Below are 20,229 nucleotides of genomic sequence, written 5' to 3'. Positions count from 1 at the left end.
AAACAAATACGCAGAAACAACGCAGAAATACGGTATAACTACAAAGCGCTCAGCGCCTAATACCCCTGAGCAAAACGGCGCAGCTGAACGCTCTGGGGGGGTGATTATCAGAAAAGCGCGCTGTTTGCGTATTGCCGCTAATCTACCAGCTAATTTGTGGCCAGAAATCGTCAGAGCAGCAGGATATCTCAATAATCGAACGCCCAAGCGCTCTAGAGGGTGGAAAACTCCCTATAAGGCGCTATTAGGGCAGAAACCAAATCTATTTTATCTACACGCGTACAGCTGCAAAGCGTATCCTCTGAATAAGGATATATCGCGCAAGCAGAAGCTGCAGCAGAGGGCTCACATTAGATACTTGGTAGGCTACGATTTAACGAATATCTATCGAATTTGGATACCAAGTTTAGAGAAGGTTGTTCGAACAAGAGATGTTACGTTCGATAAGCAGCAATTCTACAACCCAGCAGAACTAAATATAGGGCAGATTCTGCGCGAAACTACTGATCAGGTTGTAGAAATTCTAGATACGCCGCATCTGACGTATACGCAGTCGAATTCGCTCCTCGAAAACGAAGATACTGACGAATTACTCGATTCTGCGCAGCCTGCGCAGCCGGCAGCAAATTCCAAAAATTCTGCGCATGAATCAACGCCTTCTAACGCTCTTCTAACGCCAGAAGCTACTCCTGATCCTCCTACGCAAAACGCACAGGTTACGCAGCCTATTTCTACATCGAATAACGCGCCTACAGCAACGCCAGCGGCAGCGCCTCCTTCTGAAAATCAATCCGATTTCAGCACTCAAAATATCCTGCCAGAGGGCACAAAACGCTCTCGAACGAGCTCGCGGCGCCAGAATTACGCCACAGCGCTCACATAAACAACAGAACTCACTCCATTCCACTCAGCATTCGCTCTAGGGCGTGAAAAGGCTATAGGAGCAAAAATAGAGGCCCTACATAGGGATACGCTGCCTGCGGAGCCGCGCACGTGGCGCCAGCTGACTAAGCACAAATTCGCGGCAGAATTCAAGGAAGCTACGGATAGAGAAATTCAAGAGCTGGCGAACAGAGATACGTACAAATAGGTCGAAAATGAGGCTATAACAGCTACGCCTCTGCCCCTGCTGTGAGTATTTAAGTACAAATTTGATACTGACAGCTATCTCACGAAATTCAAAGCTAGGTTATGCGTACGAGGCGACTTGCAATCTACTGAGCAAGATACGTACGCTGCAACGCTCACAGCACGCACCTTTAGAGCGCTAATGGCTATAGCCGCGGCGTTTGACCTCGAAATTCGCCAATATGACGCTGTTAACGCGTTCGTCAACAGCAAACTCGACGAGCAGATATTCTGCGTACCCCCTGAGGGTTACGAGCGCTCAAACAAGAGCTGGTTGCTTCTACGCGCATTGTACGGCTTAAAACAATCTCCTCTCCTTTGGTATAGAGATTTTACTGCTGCTCTTGAGGATTTAGGGCTTCATTCGATCCCTGGCGTCAACTGCTTGTTCGCCAGCGACTGCCTCCTTCTGTTCTTCTACGTTGACGATATCGCTATTCTTTACAAACCAAAGTATAAGCAGAAATTCAAGGAGTTCGAACGCCGCCTCCTCCAACGCTTCGAAATGAGATCTCTTGGAGAGCTAAAGTGGTTTCTAGGGATTCGAGTCGATAGAGAGCGCGCCACGCGCAAGCTATGGCTTTGCCAGGACTCCTATATCTCGAAAGTAGCCGCCAAATTCAACGTTAACGCTGACAGCAAGCATCCAAAGACGCCATTGCCGACTGACGATGCCCTAATAGCCGAATTAAGCGACGAAAAAGCGACCGCACAGCAAATTCTGGCTTTAAGAGGGGAGATAATACTAGTGTGCTAAATTATATAGCGCACGCAGTATCGAAATTAGCGCAAGTTTTGAAGAATCCCAGCGCGGCTCACATAGCCGCAGCAAATCGAGTTATTCGCTATCTCTGTGGCACGCGCACGCTGGCAATCGAATATTCAGGCAGAAATAGCTCGCAAGTATTCAACTGTGCTAGTGACGCAGCATTCGCAGATGATCCTGCTACTCGGCACAGCTCTGACGGATACCTATTCCAGCTATACGGAGGAGCTATAGATTGGCGCGCTAGCAAGCAGAAAACGGTCACTACTTCTAGCACTGAGGCGGAGCTGTTATCTCTATCCACAGCCGGTAGAGAGGTAATTTGGTGGCGCAGATTCTTCGACTCTATTCGCTTCGTTACGAATCAGCACGTCAAGATCCACTGCGATAACGTGCAAACTATACGTATCTTGACGAAGAATGCTGTTAAACTCGATTCGAAGCTGCGGCACGTCGATATCCACCGCCACTGGCTGCGCCAGGAGATACAGAGCGGCAAAATCGACCTAGAGTGGATACCAACCGCAGAAATGCCTGCCGACGGTCTCACAAAGCCACTCCCTGCGCAGAAGCACGCAGCATTCGTCGAACAGCTCAATCTAGTCGATATATCGACTCGTTTGGCGGCAGAGCAACAGCAGGCGCAGGCGCCGCAGCAGACAGAAACAGGGCCGGATATCAAAACTCTGCGCTATCCCTATTTAGGCGATATTTAGCAGTATCGTGAGCTTCATACCAGGCTCATTCCGGCACGCAATGACCCTCGGGGGGTGTGTTAAACTCAAAAATACAGTTTGTACTATTTTGCTACGTGTGTCACTAGCGTTTTGTTACAGATTTAATACGCGTTTTGCATCAGCCACGCATGTATTTTTGGTATCTGCGTTTCACGCTATTTCGCTTGATATAGCAACTTTGTACGTATAAATGCGCGCTCCTCACACTAAATTAGATAGAACAACTTACTATTTCCATACTGATCTATTGATTAGTCAGCACAGTTCGTCATGTTTTCAATCCCAAGTATCGCCAGATCGAACACGCGGAAAGGACTGCTAGTGATTAGTGTGCGCGGAGAAATACCTTGTAGGATGGTTTCCGGAGGAAAGGGTAAGAGAGAAGGAGAAGCAGGCAGATAGATGAAAACCCCTCTTGATAGTAAGTTATAGTGAGTAACGAGCAAGTTTCGAGGGAAGAAAGGGAGGTCGAGTACTTACAATAAGTCCCCAGAGATTTTCCGCTTGGTCTAAAGAGAAGGATATTCGGCTGGCTATAATTGTAAAGATGTAAAAGCTAAGAAGGAAACAAGACGTTAGCCTAAATAAACGGTGGACTTAGCAATAAGTAGTCAAGGAAAGTCTGAGTATATCTGCTAGAAAGCTTAGGTGAGGACCGGCGAAAGCTGGTATCAGATTAATTAGAGAGAGATCCGTGGCTTGTAAACTAGCTATATAAATAGATAAAGCATTAAAGCTAGTGCAAAACATGTTAATACTAATATAAGATAGCTATAATAGTACACTAGCCTAGCTTTATAGACCTAGGAATTAGTAGCAGTAAATAAGTTACGGATAAATAAGATATTAAGATATATAAAGATTTATAGTCTTTAGGAATGACCTAATATAGTAATAGATTCTAAAGAGAAAAAGGTAGAAAAAGATGCTGCTAACGGCTAGAGCATATACCTAAGTAATTTCTATAACAGGACAATTAGTATAAAAAGAAGGATAGTATAAGCAACAGACCTTAAAGAAAAACCAAGGGAAGTTGTGATAACAAATATAAGTTTTAGTTTAAGAATAGAAGAAGACCTAGATCTGGGACCTTAGGACTAGAGTAAGAATAGAAGAGGGCCTAGATCTACGAACCTTTACGCATAAAGAACAAAATAAATCTCTATAATAAAGAGCGAAATAAATCTTTATATATAGAAATAAGGTTGCTTTGTAGCAATTTTAGCAGATGTAGAGATATGTAAACATTATAAGTTATTAATAATAATAAATAGCAATTATATTAGCACTTCAGAGAGTGTTCCTAAATTCTGACCTATTAAAAGAAATACTAAAACTTCTACGTCTTTAAGGAATCTTACTTACTTTAATAGATACTTATAGCCTACGCAGGTATTAATAAAGACAAAAGATACCAGCCCTTTAAGCATTCCTTTCCGCTAAGAGAGGCATAATAATAAATGCTAGAGAGTATTAGATTACGCAGAATAAATTAATACTTAATATATCTTTGTTAACTTAACTACTAAAGTAACAAACTTTATTATTAAGAAGAAGCTAATAATGTTAGAGTCAAGAGGCTAGTAATCTATATTATTAACACTAATAGTTCTGTCCTCTTTTGACTAGCCCTATATTAGTTTTATAATAATAATGCTAAGCGTGCTAAGATATCGAAATCCGGTACTATTATATAAGCGTAACTTATAACTTTCTTAGCTTGCTATTTATACTTAATAAAGTAATTAGATAACAAGGTAATGCCTTACTAATTTTCATATTACTATATAAATAAATAAATATATTTAAGTAAGTTAACGAACTATATTTTAAACCTTCTAATACAAGGTATATAAGCTTATTAAGAATCTATTATAGTTAGTAATATACTAAGAGCTATTTATTCTAAAGAGTCTTACTTATTTAATTATTATAGTTAATTAAATTTTATTAAGATAAGGAATACTAGTAACATAGTACAGAGAATACACTATATACTCAAAAATAATATAGCAAGTCTTATCTAACCTAAAAACTTTAAGAGGGGAGATAATACTAGTGTGCTAAATTTGTTAGAACTTATAAAGCTTGTCCTTAACGCTAGGTCTTACAAAACTTCTTACTAAGGCAAGGTCTAAGAGAGGATCTTTCTGTATTAAGGTGCCTGACTCTGCGTCTTTGTGCTTGACCACTATAATAAATATATTATTAGTGCCTAGTCAGATATTATAGGATTTTTTATGTGTGTACTACAGAGAAATATATATTGTTTTTAAATACTCATGTGCCTTAATGCTAGATTAGACAACTTTAGAAAGTCTAAGAGGCTTTAAGCTAACGGAATTCTTTACCTTATTCCGCTCTAAAGATATACTTTTCTCTTTAGTCTTTGTAGCATATTATTTAGTATTTATGCGGTTACTAGTGTTATATCCTTCTCTTGTAAGGCCTTTTATAGCTTTACTTAAAACGCTGCTCTTAAGACGTGAATTAAGTCCTAATCAATTAAAATTAATTTACATTTTGTACTTTTTAGACATAGAACTCATCCTCTGTAATGTGTGAGAGTAAGAAGTTTAATTCTAGATAGTTAGCTAATAATTAAAGATTAAAAAGGAGGGATTTAGCTATCTTAAAGTTTGATTAAAGGAAATTTCGTTATAAAAGAGTCTTATAAATAGATACTTAGATATTATTTTAAGCCGCAGATACTAGTTAGATAGATGTGCAAAATTAAGTTTAGAAAGAAGTACTCTCTTAGGAGCGTTGCGTATTTCGAATAATCACTTTAAGATGTCGCGATAACGATTTGTTGAACAAGAGTGAAGGCTCGCAGCAGAACTTAGCGCTAAGTTCAGAGGCACGGTCAGCGTCAAGATCGAGATGTTGAATTTTCCGTTTAAAAAGGTGAGGGAAGAGGACGAAAAGAATACTGAGAGACTCACAAAATTATTCCGGAAGGAGAAAGTCTGTCGTGATTAGAAAGTTTTCAATTATATTCCCGCAGTCATTAAACAGTGCCAGCTTAATGACGCGCTGACGCGCTCCGGCGTTTCTCCGGAGCAGTTACTGACAGCACGTGACAGGCAACGCGAGCTTGATTTTCTAGGGATCTAATAAAGGGACCCGAATATTTACTACGGGGACCCGAATCTCTTGGCACGTTATACCTAGTTAGGCTTAGCTTCACACAACCAGTGTATGAGGTTGTTAATGCAGAAACGAGCTGTACAGGCCATGTTGATTTTACGCCTCTGCCTCTGCCTCTGCCTCTGCCTCTGTCTCTGTCTCTATCTCTATCTCTATCTCTATCTCTATCTCTATCTCTGCCTCTGCCTCTGCCTCACTCTCTACCATGACGCTGTCTCTCGCTGCCCCTCCCCTGCCTGCGTTCTACGCATCTATCGATGATGCTCTCAAAGCCTTAAACAGCTTTGCGGCCGCGGAAGGCTATGCCATCGTCAAAAGGAGGTCAAACGCATATAAAGGAATGATTAAAAGAGTTGATTTGAAATGCGATAGGGGCTGCAAAACCAGAGACAGGAGGATTACTGTAGACGAAAAAAATCAGAGAATTAAAGACTCAAGGCTTATCGACTGTTCCTTTTTAATACAGCTTTATTTAGAAGAGGAGAATTGTTAGAGGGCTGAGCTCTGTAATAAAGATCACAACTATTTGGCTACTACAGTAGTTGCTTATCTTACATATCGTTAATTAGATTTCTTTTGTCGCAAAGAAATTGAGAGACAGTATGACGCTAGCATTATACTTAGACAGACTTATACATCTTTACTTTTGAGTTTTGATGTTAAAAACTACTTTATTCTTTTAACTAATATTAATAATGCTTAAGCTTATTATTAAGCTTTTAAGTAAGGCTCTTATATAACAATTTAAGTGCTAATTAATAACTTATAAGACGAAAGCTAATACTATTAATATTAAATAGATGATTTAAACGCTATTAGATATTACTTTTTTATATATTAAAAATTAATTGATTTATTTAAGAGATTCTTATAGATTATATTAATAGACTGTATTTATAATACTAATAGGTTTAATATACCTCTCTTTACTATTATTAGAAGGATCTTAATTGATTGATTCTTTATTATTAGGATAGCCTTTCTTATAAGAGAGACTTTCAAGGATTTTTAGTGGGTTTTATATTAACTTTAACAGCTCTATTAATATATCTAGCTTATAGCACTTATAACTATTGTTACTGACTATAATTCAGCTCTTATTAGTGCTATTAAAGCTGAATTTCTATCTACTTAGTATCTTCTTTACTTATAGCATGTTTCAAAGAATATTCTTTCTAATTATAGGCCTGTCTTTCTCTTCGTAATAGAGAACTAAATAATAGCCTTTACTAATGAGATGTAGAATGAATTTCTTACTAACTGGCATAAGATTGTTTAAAGTCAAACACCTATTATTTTTAAAACTAATTAAGATGATTTCTGTAGAAAATATTAGTAATTTTCTTTTGTTATCTATTACTTACAAGATTAATAGTTATCTTATAAGAAACGTATTATTTATGCCTAAACTAATTAGCAGCTATATTTTAATACTTGAGTAACCTCTTAAGTAGAAGGCTTATATAGTAGCTTTAAATAATAACTTCTTACTAATATAGGAGATCTTAAAAAAGTCTATAAAGCAGTTGCTCTTTTTTTTAAATATCAGATTAATAAGCAAGAGAGTGCCTTTAAGCAATTAAAATAGAGACTTTTTTGGGCTTATTGTGGTAGCTTTTATAATGAAATTTAATAGCTTGTTACTTCTGTGGCCTTATAAGAGATTTTAAAACAGAAAGAGCTTAATTAAGATCTTTAATAATCTTGTTCTAGCTAATTTCGATCTTTTATAGGCTTATTATATAGATATGAGATTAGCTGAATGATAGAAGAGAGCAGAAAACTAATCTTAGGTGATATTTACTAATTTTAATAGTATTCTTTGCCTCCTTCGCTATTCTCTTTATTTTCTCTGTCTTCTGTGCCGTCTTTAGCTTTTCCGCCTTCTTTATCTTCTTTATTTACGTCTTTTTTACCTTCTCTAATTTATCTTCTGCAAAATCCACTAGTTCTAGCTTGAAAGGGGCGACTAAAAGAGTTAAAGAATATTCTAAAGACATTAATATGTTAATATTTATCCTATTTTAAGATAGTTGACGCTAGAATATTAGCAGAAAATAAACGTTAATATTAAAGATTACCTTCTTTCCTCTGCCCTCCTTCTCCTTAATCATATTAGTTCTCTTAGGAGATAGAAGCTGTATTAGCTGAAATATGAGCTTATAAACCACCTCTGCCTTAATTAGATTTAGAGGATGCTCCTTCTTCTGTTCTTGTTGATGATCCTGCGGAAGAAGCAATTATAGAGATTGAGCGCTAACGATTAATCGATTCAGGTGGCACTGCCCCCCCTCTGGTCAGAGATGCCTGAATTCGCTGGAATGACGAGGGCAGCGAGGCCGGGGATGAAAAGAAAGAGAGACAGGCCAGTGACTCTAAGAAAGGGTGTATCAATTGACCTGGCAGCGCGAGAGTCTCCCTCCAAAAAAGGCAAAACAACACAATCAGGGCGAGTATCAAAACCTACTAAGAGGCGCTCAGAGGCAGTTGATAGTGCCACAGGTACAGGCAGAGGCAGAAGCACAGACAGGGGCAGGGCCAGAGGCAGAGGCGTAGGCAGAGGCAGAGGCAGTTGACAGAGGCGTAGGCAGTTGATAGAGGCAGAGGCAGAGCCACATCATACACTGGTTGTGTGAAGCTAAGCCTAATTAGGTATAATGTACTAAGAGATTCGGGTTCCCGTAGTAAATATTCGGGTCCCTTTATTAGATCTTATTTTCTAACTGATTTTCATTTGAGCTGTTTTCGTAGACGACATTAAGTTCTCGTCGCGAAAGATGTTCTCTCTTTAAAAAGCTAACGTTGAACTATGAATCTATATCTTTTAAGTAAGACTACCCTTTTAGACTTACATAGATATTCATTTCCTTAAATTATGTTAGATCTTAATAACAACCTCAAGACTACCTTGATCAAAGAATATTCATGTAAAAAGAAACTAGACAATAACGAAATATATCGCAAAATCCGAGAATATTAAGGATATAAAGGTGAAAAGAACTTATATTTTAAGAGGCGATAATAAGCTCTTTTGTACAGGATATCTAGTTATAAGTTTAATAACATGAAACAAATCATCCGGCATAACGATTTTAGAGCAGCTTTCGATATCTAGTTGAATGTTCTTAGGCTTGAAGAAGGAATGTACTTAGGTTTAATGCATAAAATATTTGCTATAAAATATCATAAGGTAAGAGCTATCTTAATAAGTGCTTTGATATACTAATTATACAGGAAATATTATATTACCTTAACGACAATATTAGAGGATTTTGAATTAAGATCTTTTATAAAGATAAGTAAGCGATATTAAAGATGAATTAGGCTAATGTAAAAGCTCTTAAACAAAGACCCTTAGAGCATGTATGTTAGATCATGTATCTCTATATAGTCAGTTAAGTAGTGACAAGATTTTCAGCACCTTTATTAACTAAGAACGTAAAGTTATATAAATAGAAATACTATTTGCCTTTACTGACTATTTAATTCTGTCTTTTTTAAGCTTCTTTACAGATGTTAATTACTTATAAGGTCCGGCTAACTATGTAAAAACCTTGATGAAATTGTCGCCTAGTGAAATAGTATCATCTGCCTTAAAAGAGATCTTCTTTAACGTTAATTAGGAAATTAATTAATGTCTTATTTAGTAGTCTGAATCCAAGTTTATATTAATATTAGAGAGCAAGTCAAATTAAGTTAAACTAAAATATTAATAAATATAAATAAGTGCCATATATAATTATCTTAAAATGCCCTCTTAAAAAAAAGAAGACAATTTATTAATAAAGTTAAGAAGTAAGCTAAATAAATATATTCTATATAAGTTTGCTTCTCTTGTTTACTATTTAAGATTTAAGTCTAAACAGATCTACTACTTAATTTAATGTTTCGTTAATAAGAAGATTATTTATAAAGCCCTCTTAAAGGCTTAGGATCCAGATTATTACATATATAATCACGTCGCCTTTACACACTTTGTAAAGCAAATAATTAGATTTTTCTGTACAGTTAAGAAAGTAGTAAAAGAACATGTGATCAATGTTGATAGCTCTCAGAGAACACCTAGAAGAAAAGAGATTTCAGAAACAGGGGTTTATAAAACAGACTAATCATCGCTATTTCTAGACAAGTTACACAGCACTAATAAGGAACAGCGTAATACACTAACGTCTTTTTTTATTCGCAGATCCGTATATTTTGTCTTCTTTAGTAAGCCTGATCGCGCTGAGCATGAGAGGCGGGAAAGACTTGCAAGGGAAGAGCAAGAGAGGTTTGCTGAGCAGGAGAGACAAGATCGGGAGAGACAGGAGCAACAAAGACAAGAGCAGGAGAGGCTCGAGCGGGAGAGGCTTGCATAGGAGAGGCTTGCACAGGAGAGGCTCGCACAGGAAAGGCTCGCACAGGAAAGGCTCGCACAGGAAGAACAAAAGAGGCTCGCACGGGAAGAACAGGAGAGGCTCGTACGGGAAGAACATGAGAGGCTCGCACAGGAAGAACAAGAGAGGCTCGTACGGGAAGAACATGAGAGACTCGCACAGGAAGAACAGGAGAGGCTTGCACGAGAAGAACAGGAGAGGCTTGCACAGGAGAGGCTTGTACAGGAGAGGCTTGTACAGGAGAGGCTTGTACAGGAGAGGCTTGCACAGGAGAGACTTGCACAGGAGAGGCTCGCACAGGAAGAACAAGAGAGGCTCGCACGGGAAGAACAGGAGAGGCTTGCACGAGAAGAACAAGAGAGGCTTACACAGGAGAGACTTACACGGAAAGAACAGGAGAGACTCGCACAGGAGAGGCTCGCACAGGAGAGGCTCGCACAGGAGAGGCTCGCACAAGAGAGGCTCGCACAAGAGAGGCTCGCACGGGAAGAACAAGAGAGGCTCGCACAAGAGAAGCTCGCACGGGAAGAACAAGAGAGGCTCGCACAAGAGAAGCTCGCACGGGAAGAACAAGAGAGGCTCGCACAAGAGAAGCTCGCACGGGAAGAACAAGAGAGGCTCGCACAAGAGAAGCTCGCACGGGAAGAACAAGAGAGGCTCGCACAAGAGAAGCTCGCACGGGAAGAACAAGAGAGGCTCGCACAAGAGAAGCTCGCACGGGAAGAACAAGAGAGGCTCGCACAAGAGAAGCTCGCACGGGAAGAACAAGAGAGGCTCGCACAAGAGAAGCTCGCACGGGAAGAACAAGAGAGGCTCGCACAAGAGAAGCTCGCACGGGAAGAACAAGAGAGGCTCGCACAAGAGAAGCTCGCACGGGAAGAACAAGAGAGGCTCGCACAAGAGAAGCTCGCACGGGAAGAACAAGAGAGGCTCGCACAAGAGAAGCTCGCACGGGAAGAACAAGAGAGGCTCGCACGGGAAGAACAGGAGAGGCTCGCACGAGAAGAACAGGAGAGGCTCGCACGAGAAGAACAGGAGAGGCTCACACGGGAAGAACAGGAGAGGCTCGCACGAGAAGAACAGGAGAGGCTCACACGGGAAGAACAGGAGAGGCTCACACGGGAAGAACAGGAGAGGCTCGCACGAGAAGAACAAGAGAGGCTCGCACAAGAGAAGCTCGCACAGGAAGAACAAGAGAGGCTCGCAGAACAAGAGAGGCTCAAGCGAGAAAGGCTCGCACGCGAAGAACAAGAAAGGCCTGCAAGGGAAGAACAGAAGAGACGCGCAATGGAAGGAGAGAAAGCAAGCAAATCAAAACGTAGGCCGATAGGAATAGGTAAGCGGCATAAGGACCGAAAGCGAGTTACCCAAATCAACTTCAACAAACTCGCGGAATCAGTGACACAGAGAACGATCGAAAGTCACGACTCAACTGCTATGCCCTACGTTGAACGTCACACAGAGCAAGTTCAAGGTGTAACCACCTTGACTTTTGCTTCAAACCCAAAAACAATGACGCCGCAAAAGATCGAAATACACTTCGTAGATAAAGGGCGAGGAAATACAAGATCAATAGGAAGCCTTTAGGTTGATCCTTTTGACACAAGGAAATTAAAGCGAGTTGTAATGAAGTATATAAGGAAAAAGATAAATATATGCGACAAGAACGGGCGACTAATAAAGATTTAAACATGTTTTAAGAACGCTATTACAGACGGTAAGAATACATTATACCTGATCCTGAGACAAAAGTATAACAATTTTACTAATTAAACTAACGTAGTATTAAATGCGGAAATTAATAAGAAAGAAGACCTAGAGCCTAGACGTAAAAAGAAACTGATAAACGTTACTTACTAATTAGTGGAATAACGTCAAATAGCAAGTTGTTCTATCTAATAAGTGGAATTCAGAGCGTTTAAATACACAGAACCAACGCTTAGAAAGGCAGCTAATTCCTTGCTGCGCCAATTGCTGTTATTATTAGCAATGTAGCATTCTAAAGCAAAATCTGCGCAATTTGTAAGCCGTACAAAGTAACAGAAACTATTTAAAAGAGTACGTATTTCAAAGCATTGCAAATTTGTAAAAAAAAATGCGTAGAACAGCACTGGATTTGAAATCTAGTGGCATTGTGGCGACGCTGTGAGTCACGTGAATTTTGCTGTACAATACAGCCAATTAAATTACATGATTACAGTTCAATAGAAACGAATAATAATCACTTTGTTTATTTTTATTAAAGACTTATTATAATCAAGCTATTAAAGAAGAAGCTTAATACTTTAATTTATTGTCTTTAATTAACGACTTTCGAAGCTGTTCTGAAACAAAAATGTCTAATAAAAATATATTTTGTTTATTAACATACTTCAACTTAGAAGCAACTAAGCAATTACATAACATAATGTTGAAATATTCGAATCAGCGTCAGACTATTTACGTCATTTAAAACTTTAATAAAGAATCTGGCGAAGTCTGACCGCGTTATACTCAAAATATTAATTATCGCACTGTTAGACTTTCTTTCTTAGCTGAAAAGACTATTTGGCTTCATGACCGCCTAGACATCATGAGATGTCATATAAACCCTCAACATTTAATAAAAGTCACACCGCAGTCGTTTTCGCAATGGGTTCTGAAGGCATGTCCAACGTGCGAAGAAATAAATAAAGAACGAGGAAGTGATAATAAGCGATTATGTTCTATAAATTTCCTTAGACTAGATGTGCTTTTTTATGATGAACGCATTCCTAATAAGTCTAGCATTAAGAATGCGTTTAAGAACAACCTGCAAAGGCCTATTGATGCTACAATAATCGTGAAACAAGACTGAATATTGATTCTTAAAGAGGTTTCGTCAAGGATCCTAATTGTTTCACCTTTCCTTCCCTTTCAGCTCCTTTCCTATCTCGATCCCCTTAACCCACCTCGTAAGTCAATGTGTATCCTTATTTAAGAGCTATACGAAGTCAGTCTCTTTAACGACATGATAGTAATAACCGGTCCCGCAACATCTATAATAATTCAAACATAGTAATAGAATTTGTTACTGTGTTGGCAATTAATAACCTAGAAAATGCGAAGAGAGCCTGCTACATAAGTTTTCCTACATATTATTATTTATAATAAATTAATCTAGTTATTATAATTTATATATATTAATAGAGTTATTATAATTAAGAAATATAGTATAATACTAAAACTATATTAATATTTGATCTTTAGATAAATAATACTAGACTATACTAATATTATATTTAAATTAGTATTCTTACTTATTTAATCTCTAGTCTATAACACCTTATAATGACGCCTCTCTTAACGTATATATATATATAAAACAAGAATTATAATAATAACCACAATAATAGCAATTATAATACTCGTGATTCTATTATTATTAAGAGTTTTAAAAGATCTATAAGTAAAGACCCTTCGTCCTCTAAAAAGAATATTATATCTGCTTCTTATTAATATAAAACTTTATACTCTTGACTTAACTTACTTGTTAATTTAGAATATAATTATATGCGTTTAAACTATCTTTTTAAAGCTATAATATATATAGTTAATAGGTTCTTATATTATATTTAAGATTAATTAGAAAATAATCGTATATTTATATGTTATTATATTGTTCTCGTTTTTAAATGTCCTAGAAATAAACCCTAACACTTTTTAAGGCACCTAATTTTTCTAGGCTCAAAAATAGTCCCTAATAATATAAAAATATTATGTTGTGTGTTACAAGCTCACTAAGTGCGAGTAAGGACCACTTAGATATCACGCTCACTAAAGACGTTAAGTTGTCAGATTTACTGTAATGAATAACGAAATATCCTTGACGATTCTAGCATCATTTCGACTTTATAACTTATTACAGATTTCTTTAAGCAAGAGTGTGTTCTGCAGAACCACTTGAGCTAAACGAGACTGAAGTAATACGAAGACTGAATGATATAAAGATGGTAAGCGCTAAATTTTTGAGAAAGAGGGACCGTAAATAGACCCTTATAAATTAATTATATATAAAGCGGCACCCTAATTTATACTTGAAAATTTCATTAATAACAAAAAGAATGACAAGAAAGAACAATCAAAATAGAAGCTTAATAAGAAATTCTCAAAATTTACTTAATCTAGATATAAAGATAATAGCGAGAGAGGCAACACTAAGGGACTAGTCTCTTGAGGTTCAATCAAAATCTATTTTCGACCCTTTTAGTTCTGAATTATTAAGTCTGAGAACTCTTTTGATCACATAAGATAATAGTGCTTGTAATAATAATATGATTTAAAAGACAGACACAACTTCAGAATTAAGGCGTCACTAGATTAATAGATATAAAGTTAAATAACATTAAAACTTATAAGTAATATAAAACATTATTATAATAGTCTTATGTTAACCTTCTAAGAGGGCTAATTAGCCGCGTTTAATATACGTAATCCCTGCGTTTCTATTACTTCTAATTAGTCGGTTTCTAACACAATTTCGCTTTTAATTTTGCTGTACAGTATAGCCAATTATACATAGATCTATGCTCTCTACCCCTGTAGCTATTAATTAACTTGCTTCTCTATATACTCTATATAGTAGGTTGACATCTTATTTTAAAGTTTATTTAAGTCATGATATAAAAATTTGATATTTCTTAATATAATTATATAATAATTAATCGCTAAATGAATTAACTAGAATTTCTAATCTAAGTATCTTAATATCATTTATTAGTAAATACAAACAGTAAAAAACATATTAATGTCTTTTAATATACCTTAAATTCTAACTTATTATTAATTAAAGAAATACCACAATAACCTTTTAACTAACTAATGAAACCTGTTTCTTTTCTAAGATATTGACTTAATATTCCTTATCCTTACTAAATCAACCAGGCAACCGCCTCTCTCTATGACCAAACATCAGTTTCCAATTAAATCGCAGTCCACATGCCAGTATCACCTTTGCAAAAATTTACGAATCTCCTGCGAGCGGCAGAAATCGGTGTCGGTGTTCATGTCTACTTGTTCACAAGATAGGATGAGGCTATATGAAGCACGAAAGAGAAGCTAGTCAACTTGTTAGCAAACCGTGATAGAGATGATATAGTACAAATATAGGTGAGTATGTTTTAGAGCAAGAATGTCAGGCCAAAGCAGCTCTGATATTATTAGGAGATGGAGTTCAATAGAGAGATAAGGAATAAAGGAAGAAGATACACTTAAGTAGGATAGGGAACAACAAGATTTCATATTAGCAGGCAAAATGTGTACTTCCTGAGAAAATAAATCTTACTGAGTACCTGGGTGACAATGAACACGTTAGTGAGTGCTGTCTGAAACCTGTTAAGAGATTATTGCAAGATCATCCGCAGGGTCTCAAACCAGACCCCCTGTATTAACAGTAACATATATTATTGTTACCTTACAATGAATATAGCAAAACCTGTAAAGCCTAAGTTCAGGACCTTGCTATTAATAATAAAGGACCTAGAAATAAGGCCTTAGACCTAGTACAAAGTCTCTAATATATCTTATAGTCTTACTATATTCAAGAGTTGTTAATTAAGCCCTCTATTACTCCAAATACAGTTATACAATTTCAAACGATTATGAATACTCTCCTTTATGTTTCTTTTATTGCTCTAGGGAGCCTTATCAGGGCAATGCTATATTCCTAGATCAGAGTTACCGCAGGAAAGGGACCTCCAAACAGTCAAATCCTAAATATAGTGTCTACAAATGCGATCCAAGAACTTTAATTAGTATACTTTCTTAAGAACTTACAAGTATCATTTTTTAATGTTGGCTTAATAAACCTGAGGAGTTAGGGCATAAACAGATACTTAAATAATATAGTTGAGACCATCAGAAAAGTGGCTGCTGTAAGTGTGTTATCTATTTAATATCTCTAAATTATTATCTGATCTCCTCGCAGTAAAAAGAGGTCCACCTTTAAACCCTTGCTAATCTTCTTACTACTAATGACGTAACACCAAGTCCTCCTTGCAGTTACTCCTTCCTAATAAACTCAACTAAGGATTTTTTTAAGCTTGCTTATATTATAACCTTAGCAGGAATCAGTACTATTATTAAACTTGCTAAATGTCTAGCAGTTACAGATCTACTATTTATTAGGTCAATATTATTAATGCTCGCTATTAAATTTAGATATAATATATTCTTTCGCTAAACCCTAGGCAAGGTACTAAATCCAGCTATATTTAATACTAGACTTAGCGATATTTAGGCGTACAACTTAGCTCTTACATTTATTATTCCTAGATCTTGTCTAGTTAAAATTGTGGCGCCTATCCTCCTGAGACTAATTATAATTAAACTGACAGTTATTACGGCTGCTATACTTGTCGCCCGCTAGCGCTAGGGCGCCGGGTATTGATTAGCACTAGACGTTAGTAAGGGGCATGCTTGCTATATAGAAGCGACCCCAGGGCCCTTACTACAGAGCAAGGGGGATAAGATTCAATTAGGCAAGCACTGCGTGGAGCGTTTAATAGCTCGCCATCCAGAGCTTAAATAAGACTGCTCTTTAACTGAAAACGGTCGTTAAACTATTGACTGCAAGAGATCTGTATCTCTAAACCTGTCGCTAGCTCATTCTGGGTCGGTGTTAACATTTAAAAGCAAGCCTCTCTGATATCCTCTGTGCCCCTGATAAGGTTAAAGAAGATAAGGAGATTCGGACCTCTGAATTCAAATAAGCGGGATCCTTGTACCTAGTGAGTAAAAGAACAGGGCGCCCTGTATATATATATATAACGACTTTATAATTAAGACAAAATATAAATATAGGGTCGATATACTCTAGAGCTATCAGACAGCTGCCCTGTTCAAAAAGGCCACTAACCTTTTCCTTACCTTAATAATCATAATACCTTTTAAGGTCTTATTATCTTTCCTCTTTTGACTTACATAATACTCTATTAAAGCTAGGCTATATATTAATAATAGTAATATTAACTAGTAACTAGTTACTAATATATAAGAATATAAAGGTAGCCCTTTAAATTATATTTAATATAACTGCCTTTGACTTATCTAGCTTAGCTAGAACTAATAACCTTGTCCCCATATAGCTGCCTTTGACTTATCTAGCCTGGCTAGGACTGATAACCTTGTTCCCCTTGCTAAGAATAACTACCTTAATCTTATCTTATCTTTTAACCTTTCTGATCCCCTTGCTAGAGTAGCTTAGCTAAGAGTAATTATATTAGCTAATCTTTAATTTAGTATTAACATTATTCTAGCTAAGCTATAGTAATAAAAAGTATAAGAACAAGCTCTAATTAATTAGATAGCTAAGAGAGTCGCCTTAGAGTTAGTAAAAACAGTAAATACTAATACTAATTTAGCTTACTAAATTTTAGAGTATACTATATAGCTTATTGTTACTAGCTAAGAGTTAGAGAAACAAAATATAGCTTTATAAGAACAAAATATAGCCTTATAAAAGAAAATTACTAACCTAATAAAGCAGGTAATCTATTATTAAATGTCTGTATATTAAGCGTCTGCCTCCTTAATATCTTTTATATATTCTAACTTATATATAAGAATAATAGTCAGCTTATAATAGAAGGCTACTCCTATAGATTCTCTTCTAAAGGTAAAGCGTACCTTAAACTTGTTATTAATCTTTTTCTTATTACCTCTTTTAAGGCTTATTCTAATATAAGTACAAGATTATTACTCTTATAAGACTAGCTCTTATAAGCTAGGAAGCAAGAGAGCTAGCACAGAGCCCCTTAGATTAACTTCTCTCCTGCTTTCTACTATTAAAGATCTCTATAAGAGTACTCCTAAAACCTTTAGTAGCCTGAGCAGCCCTAAGGATATCTTAGTCAAAGATTAGATTTATAAGACTCGCTCTCTTATTAGCCCTTTTCTTTAAGATAACCTATAAATTATAAGATTTATTATTAGCCTTATTAAGGGCTCTGCTAGAGACTATATCTATAAGCGCCTTAAACTAACGTTACTATACCCTATTTAGATGCTTAAAGAGATCTTTGCTATTATAAAGCAAGCCTTTAGAGAAAGCAATACGTTATACTAATAATATGCTAAAGTAGCCTATGCCGCCTTATGCCAGAGTAACTGATTATTTAATACTTTCTAGACTAACTTTACACGTTTAGCATTGCAGATCAGTAAGTCTAGCTAGGATTAGTATAAGGACCTGCAGGAAAAGATGTCCGCTAAACTCCTTTGCAAGATAAGGGATCAGACTTTTTATAACGCTAGCACTATAGCTTATTAGGTCATAGAGTAAGAGAACCGGCTTATACTAATTCATAGAAAAGAGAGAGAAGAAGAGCGAATCTGTAACTATGCTCGACCCAACAGCCTGAGGCCTGACACTAGGCGCCCAGAAGCCAGGACTACGCCAGGTAAGGCGTATCCATTCCCTTTGGCCCTGACAGCAGGCCTATTACAATGCTCTTCTACTCCTTCTCTCAGCTAGGCTACTAGTTCAAAATTAAAGCGTGTAGGTTTTAAGAAGAATAATATAGTAACTTGTTTTTATTACAATAAGCCTAGCTATATAAAATCTAACTGCCCTGACCTTTATATTAATAAGATTAAAGAGGCAGAATCTGACTTTAGAGATAAGTCCTTTAGCCTTAATAAGGAATTCGCAAAGTTAGAAAACAAGATGCCTTAAGCGAAATTGCAGCCTTAGGCTATTATAAAAGCGTATTTATTAGGCTTAACTAGCTTATTAGAGGACCATCTCTTATTATAGTATTTAATCTTAAGGATACAGATAACAAGGTTCTTTATCTTTGTGCTTTAGTAGATAGTAAAGCTAATACGTATATTCTAATTAATAAGAAGATTGCTTAAGCTGCCTCTTAACAGCTTAATGTCTCTTTTGTTCCTTTAGAGAGGACTATTTTATTAGTTAGATTTAATAATTAGCCTAGTAGGCTAATTAACTATTTACTTCTTGCTATAGTCTGAATCTATAATTATACTCTTGCTAATATCCTGTTCTTAGCTACTGACCTTAGCTCTTATAATGTTATTCTAGGCTATAAATAGTTAGCTAAGCATAATATCCTGCCGGATTATAAGAGGAATAAGATATATTAATTAGAAGACTACTAAGTATAGGAATAATATAATACTTATAAAGATAAATTATTTAAGAAGAATATTTAATATTATAGCCCTAAAGTTAGCTCTAATAATGCTAATAAGGTTAGGACTTGGTTTTAGAAATCTGTATAAGAATAGCATTAGTATTATTAATGTTATAAAGCAGAGCTTAAGTTGCTTCTTTTTGATAAAGTTAATAAGAGCCTTAGTCCTAACTCTGATCTAGATAAGGCTAATATTAATAATAGAGTGATCTCTGTAAATCTTGTAAGCGCTATAACCTTTTGTGTTAATAGCAAGCAGGATAGCGTGATACTAGGGACAGTTACGTTAGATAGCATTAATTATAAGCTTCAGAAATAAGGCCGCCCTGCTTCTTGCTAAGTCAGCCGAGTTCAGATAGCTAACAATAATAAATAGGATGCCCTTAGTAACCTTAGATCTTATTCTGACAATCTTAAGTCTATCTTTAGCTATCTTTCTTCGTATTTCTGTGACTAAGTAGCCGCCTTCTTAAGAGTAGCTGCAAATACTCTGCCTTAGTACTGTCTATTTGATTATAAGCTACGCTTTAATAAGGTACTAAAGATAAAGGCGTTATATTTATATAAGATGTCAACTTAAGAGCTTATAGCTATAAGAAAGTATCTAATAAAGAACTTATATAAAGGATTTATTTGCTTATTATCTTTCTCTTTCTTATTACTTATTTTATTTATTAAGAAGAAGAATAAGGACCTTAGATTCTGTATTAATTATAGAAGTCTAAATAAACTTATAAAGAAAGATAGATATTCTTTGCCTTTGATCTTTAAGACCCTATTATAATTAGCTTATATAATAATTTTTATAAAGCTTAATATCTATTATATATTTAATTATATTAGAATAGACCCTGACTTAATTTATTAGATGTTATTTTAAATAATTTATAGAGTTTTTA

The 20,229-nt window shown here is 36.2% G+C and overlaps 1 protein-coding gene across 1 annotated transcript; it reads left to right on the top strand.

The window, feature by feature from the left end:
- Positions 1-5,986: 5,986 nt before the first annotated feature.
- On the top strand, positions 5,987-11,744 carry EPUS_07882 (uncharacterized protein; the record flags this gene model as incomplete). The annotated part of the gene is made up of 2 exons (XM_007805600.1): positions 5,987-6,091; positions 10,140-11,744. 2 exons carry the CDS (start codon positions 5,987-5,989, stop codon positions 11,742-11,744), a joined length of 1,710 nt encoding a protein of 569 aa, XP_007803791.1.
- Positions 11,745-20,229: the final 8,485 nt, after the last annotated feature.

Source organism: Endocarpon pusillum, assembly GCF_000464535.1.
Source record: "Endocarpon pusillum Z07020 unplaced genomic scaffold scaffold4379, whole genome shotgun sequence".
Taxonomy (NCBI): Eukaryota; Fungi; Ascomycota; class Eurotiomycetes; order Verrucariales; family Verrucariaceae; genus Endocarpon; species Endocarpon pusillum.
The sequence above is the reverse complement of the archived record's forward strand: the minus strand, read 5'-3'. Positions and strand labels throughout refer to the sequence as shown.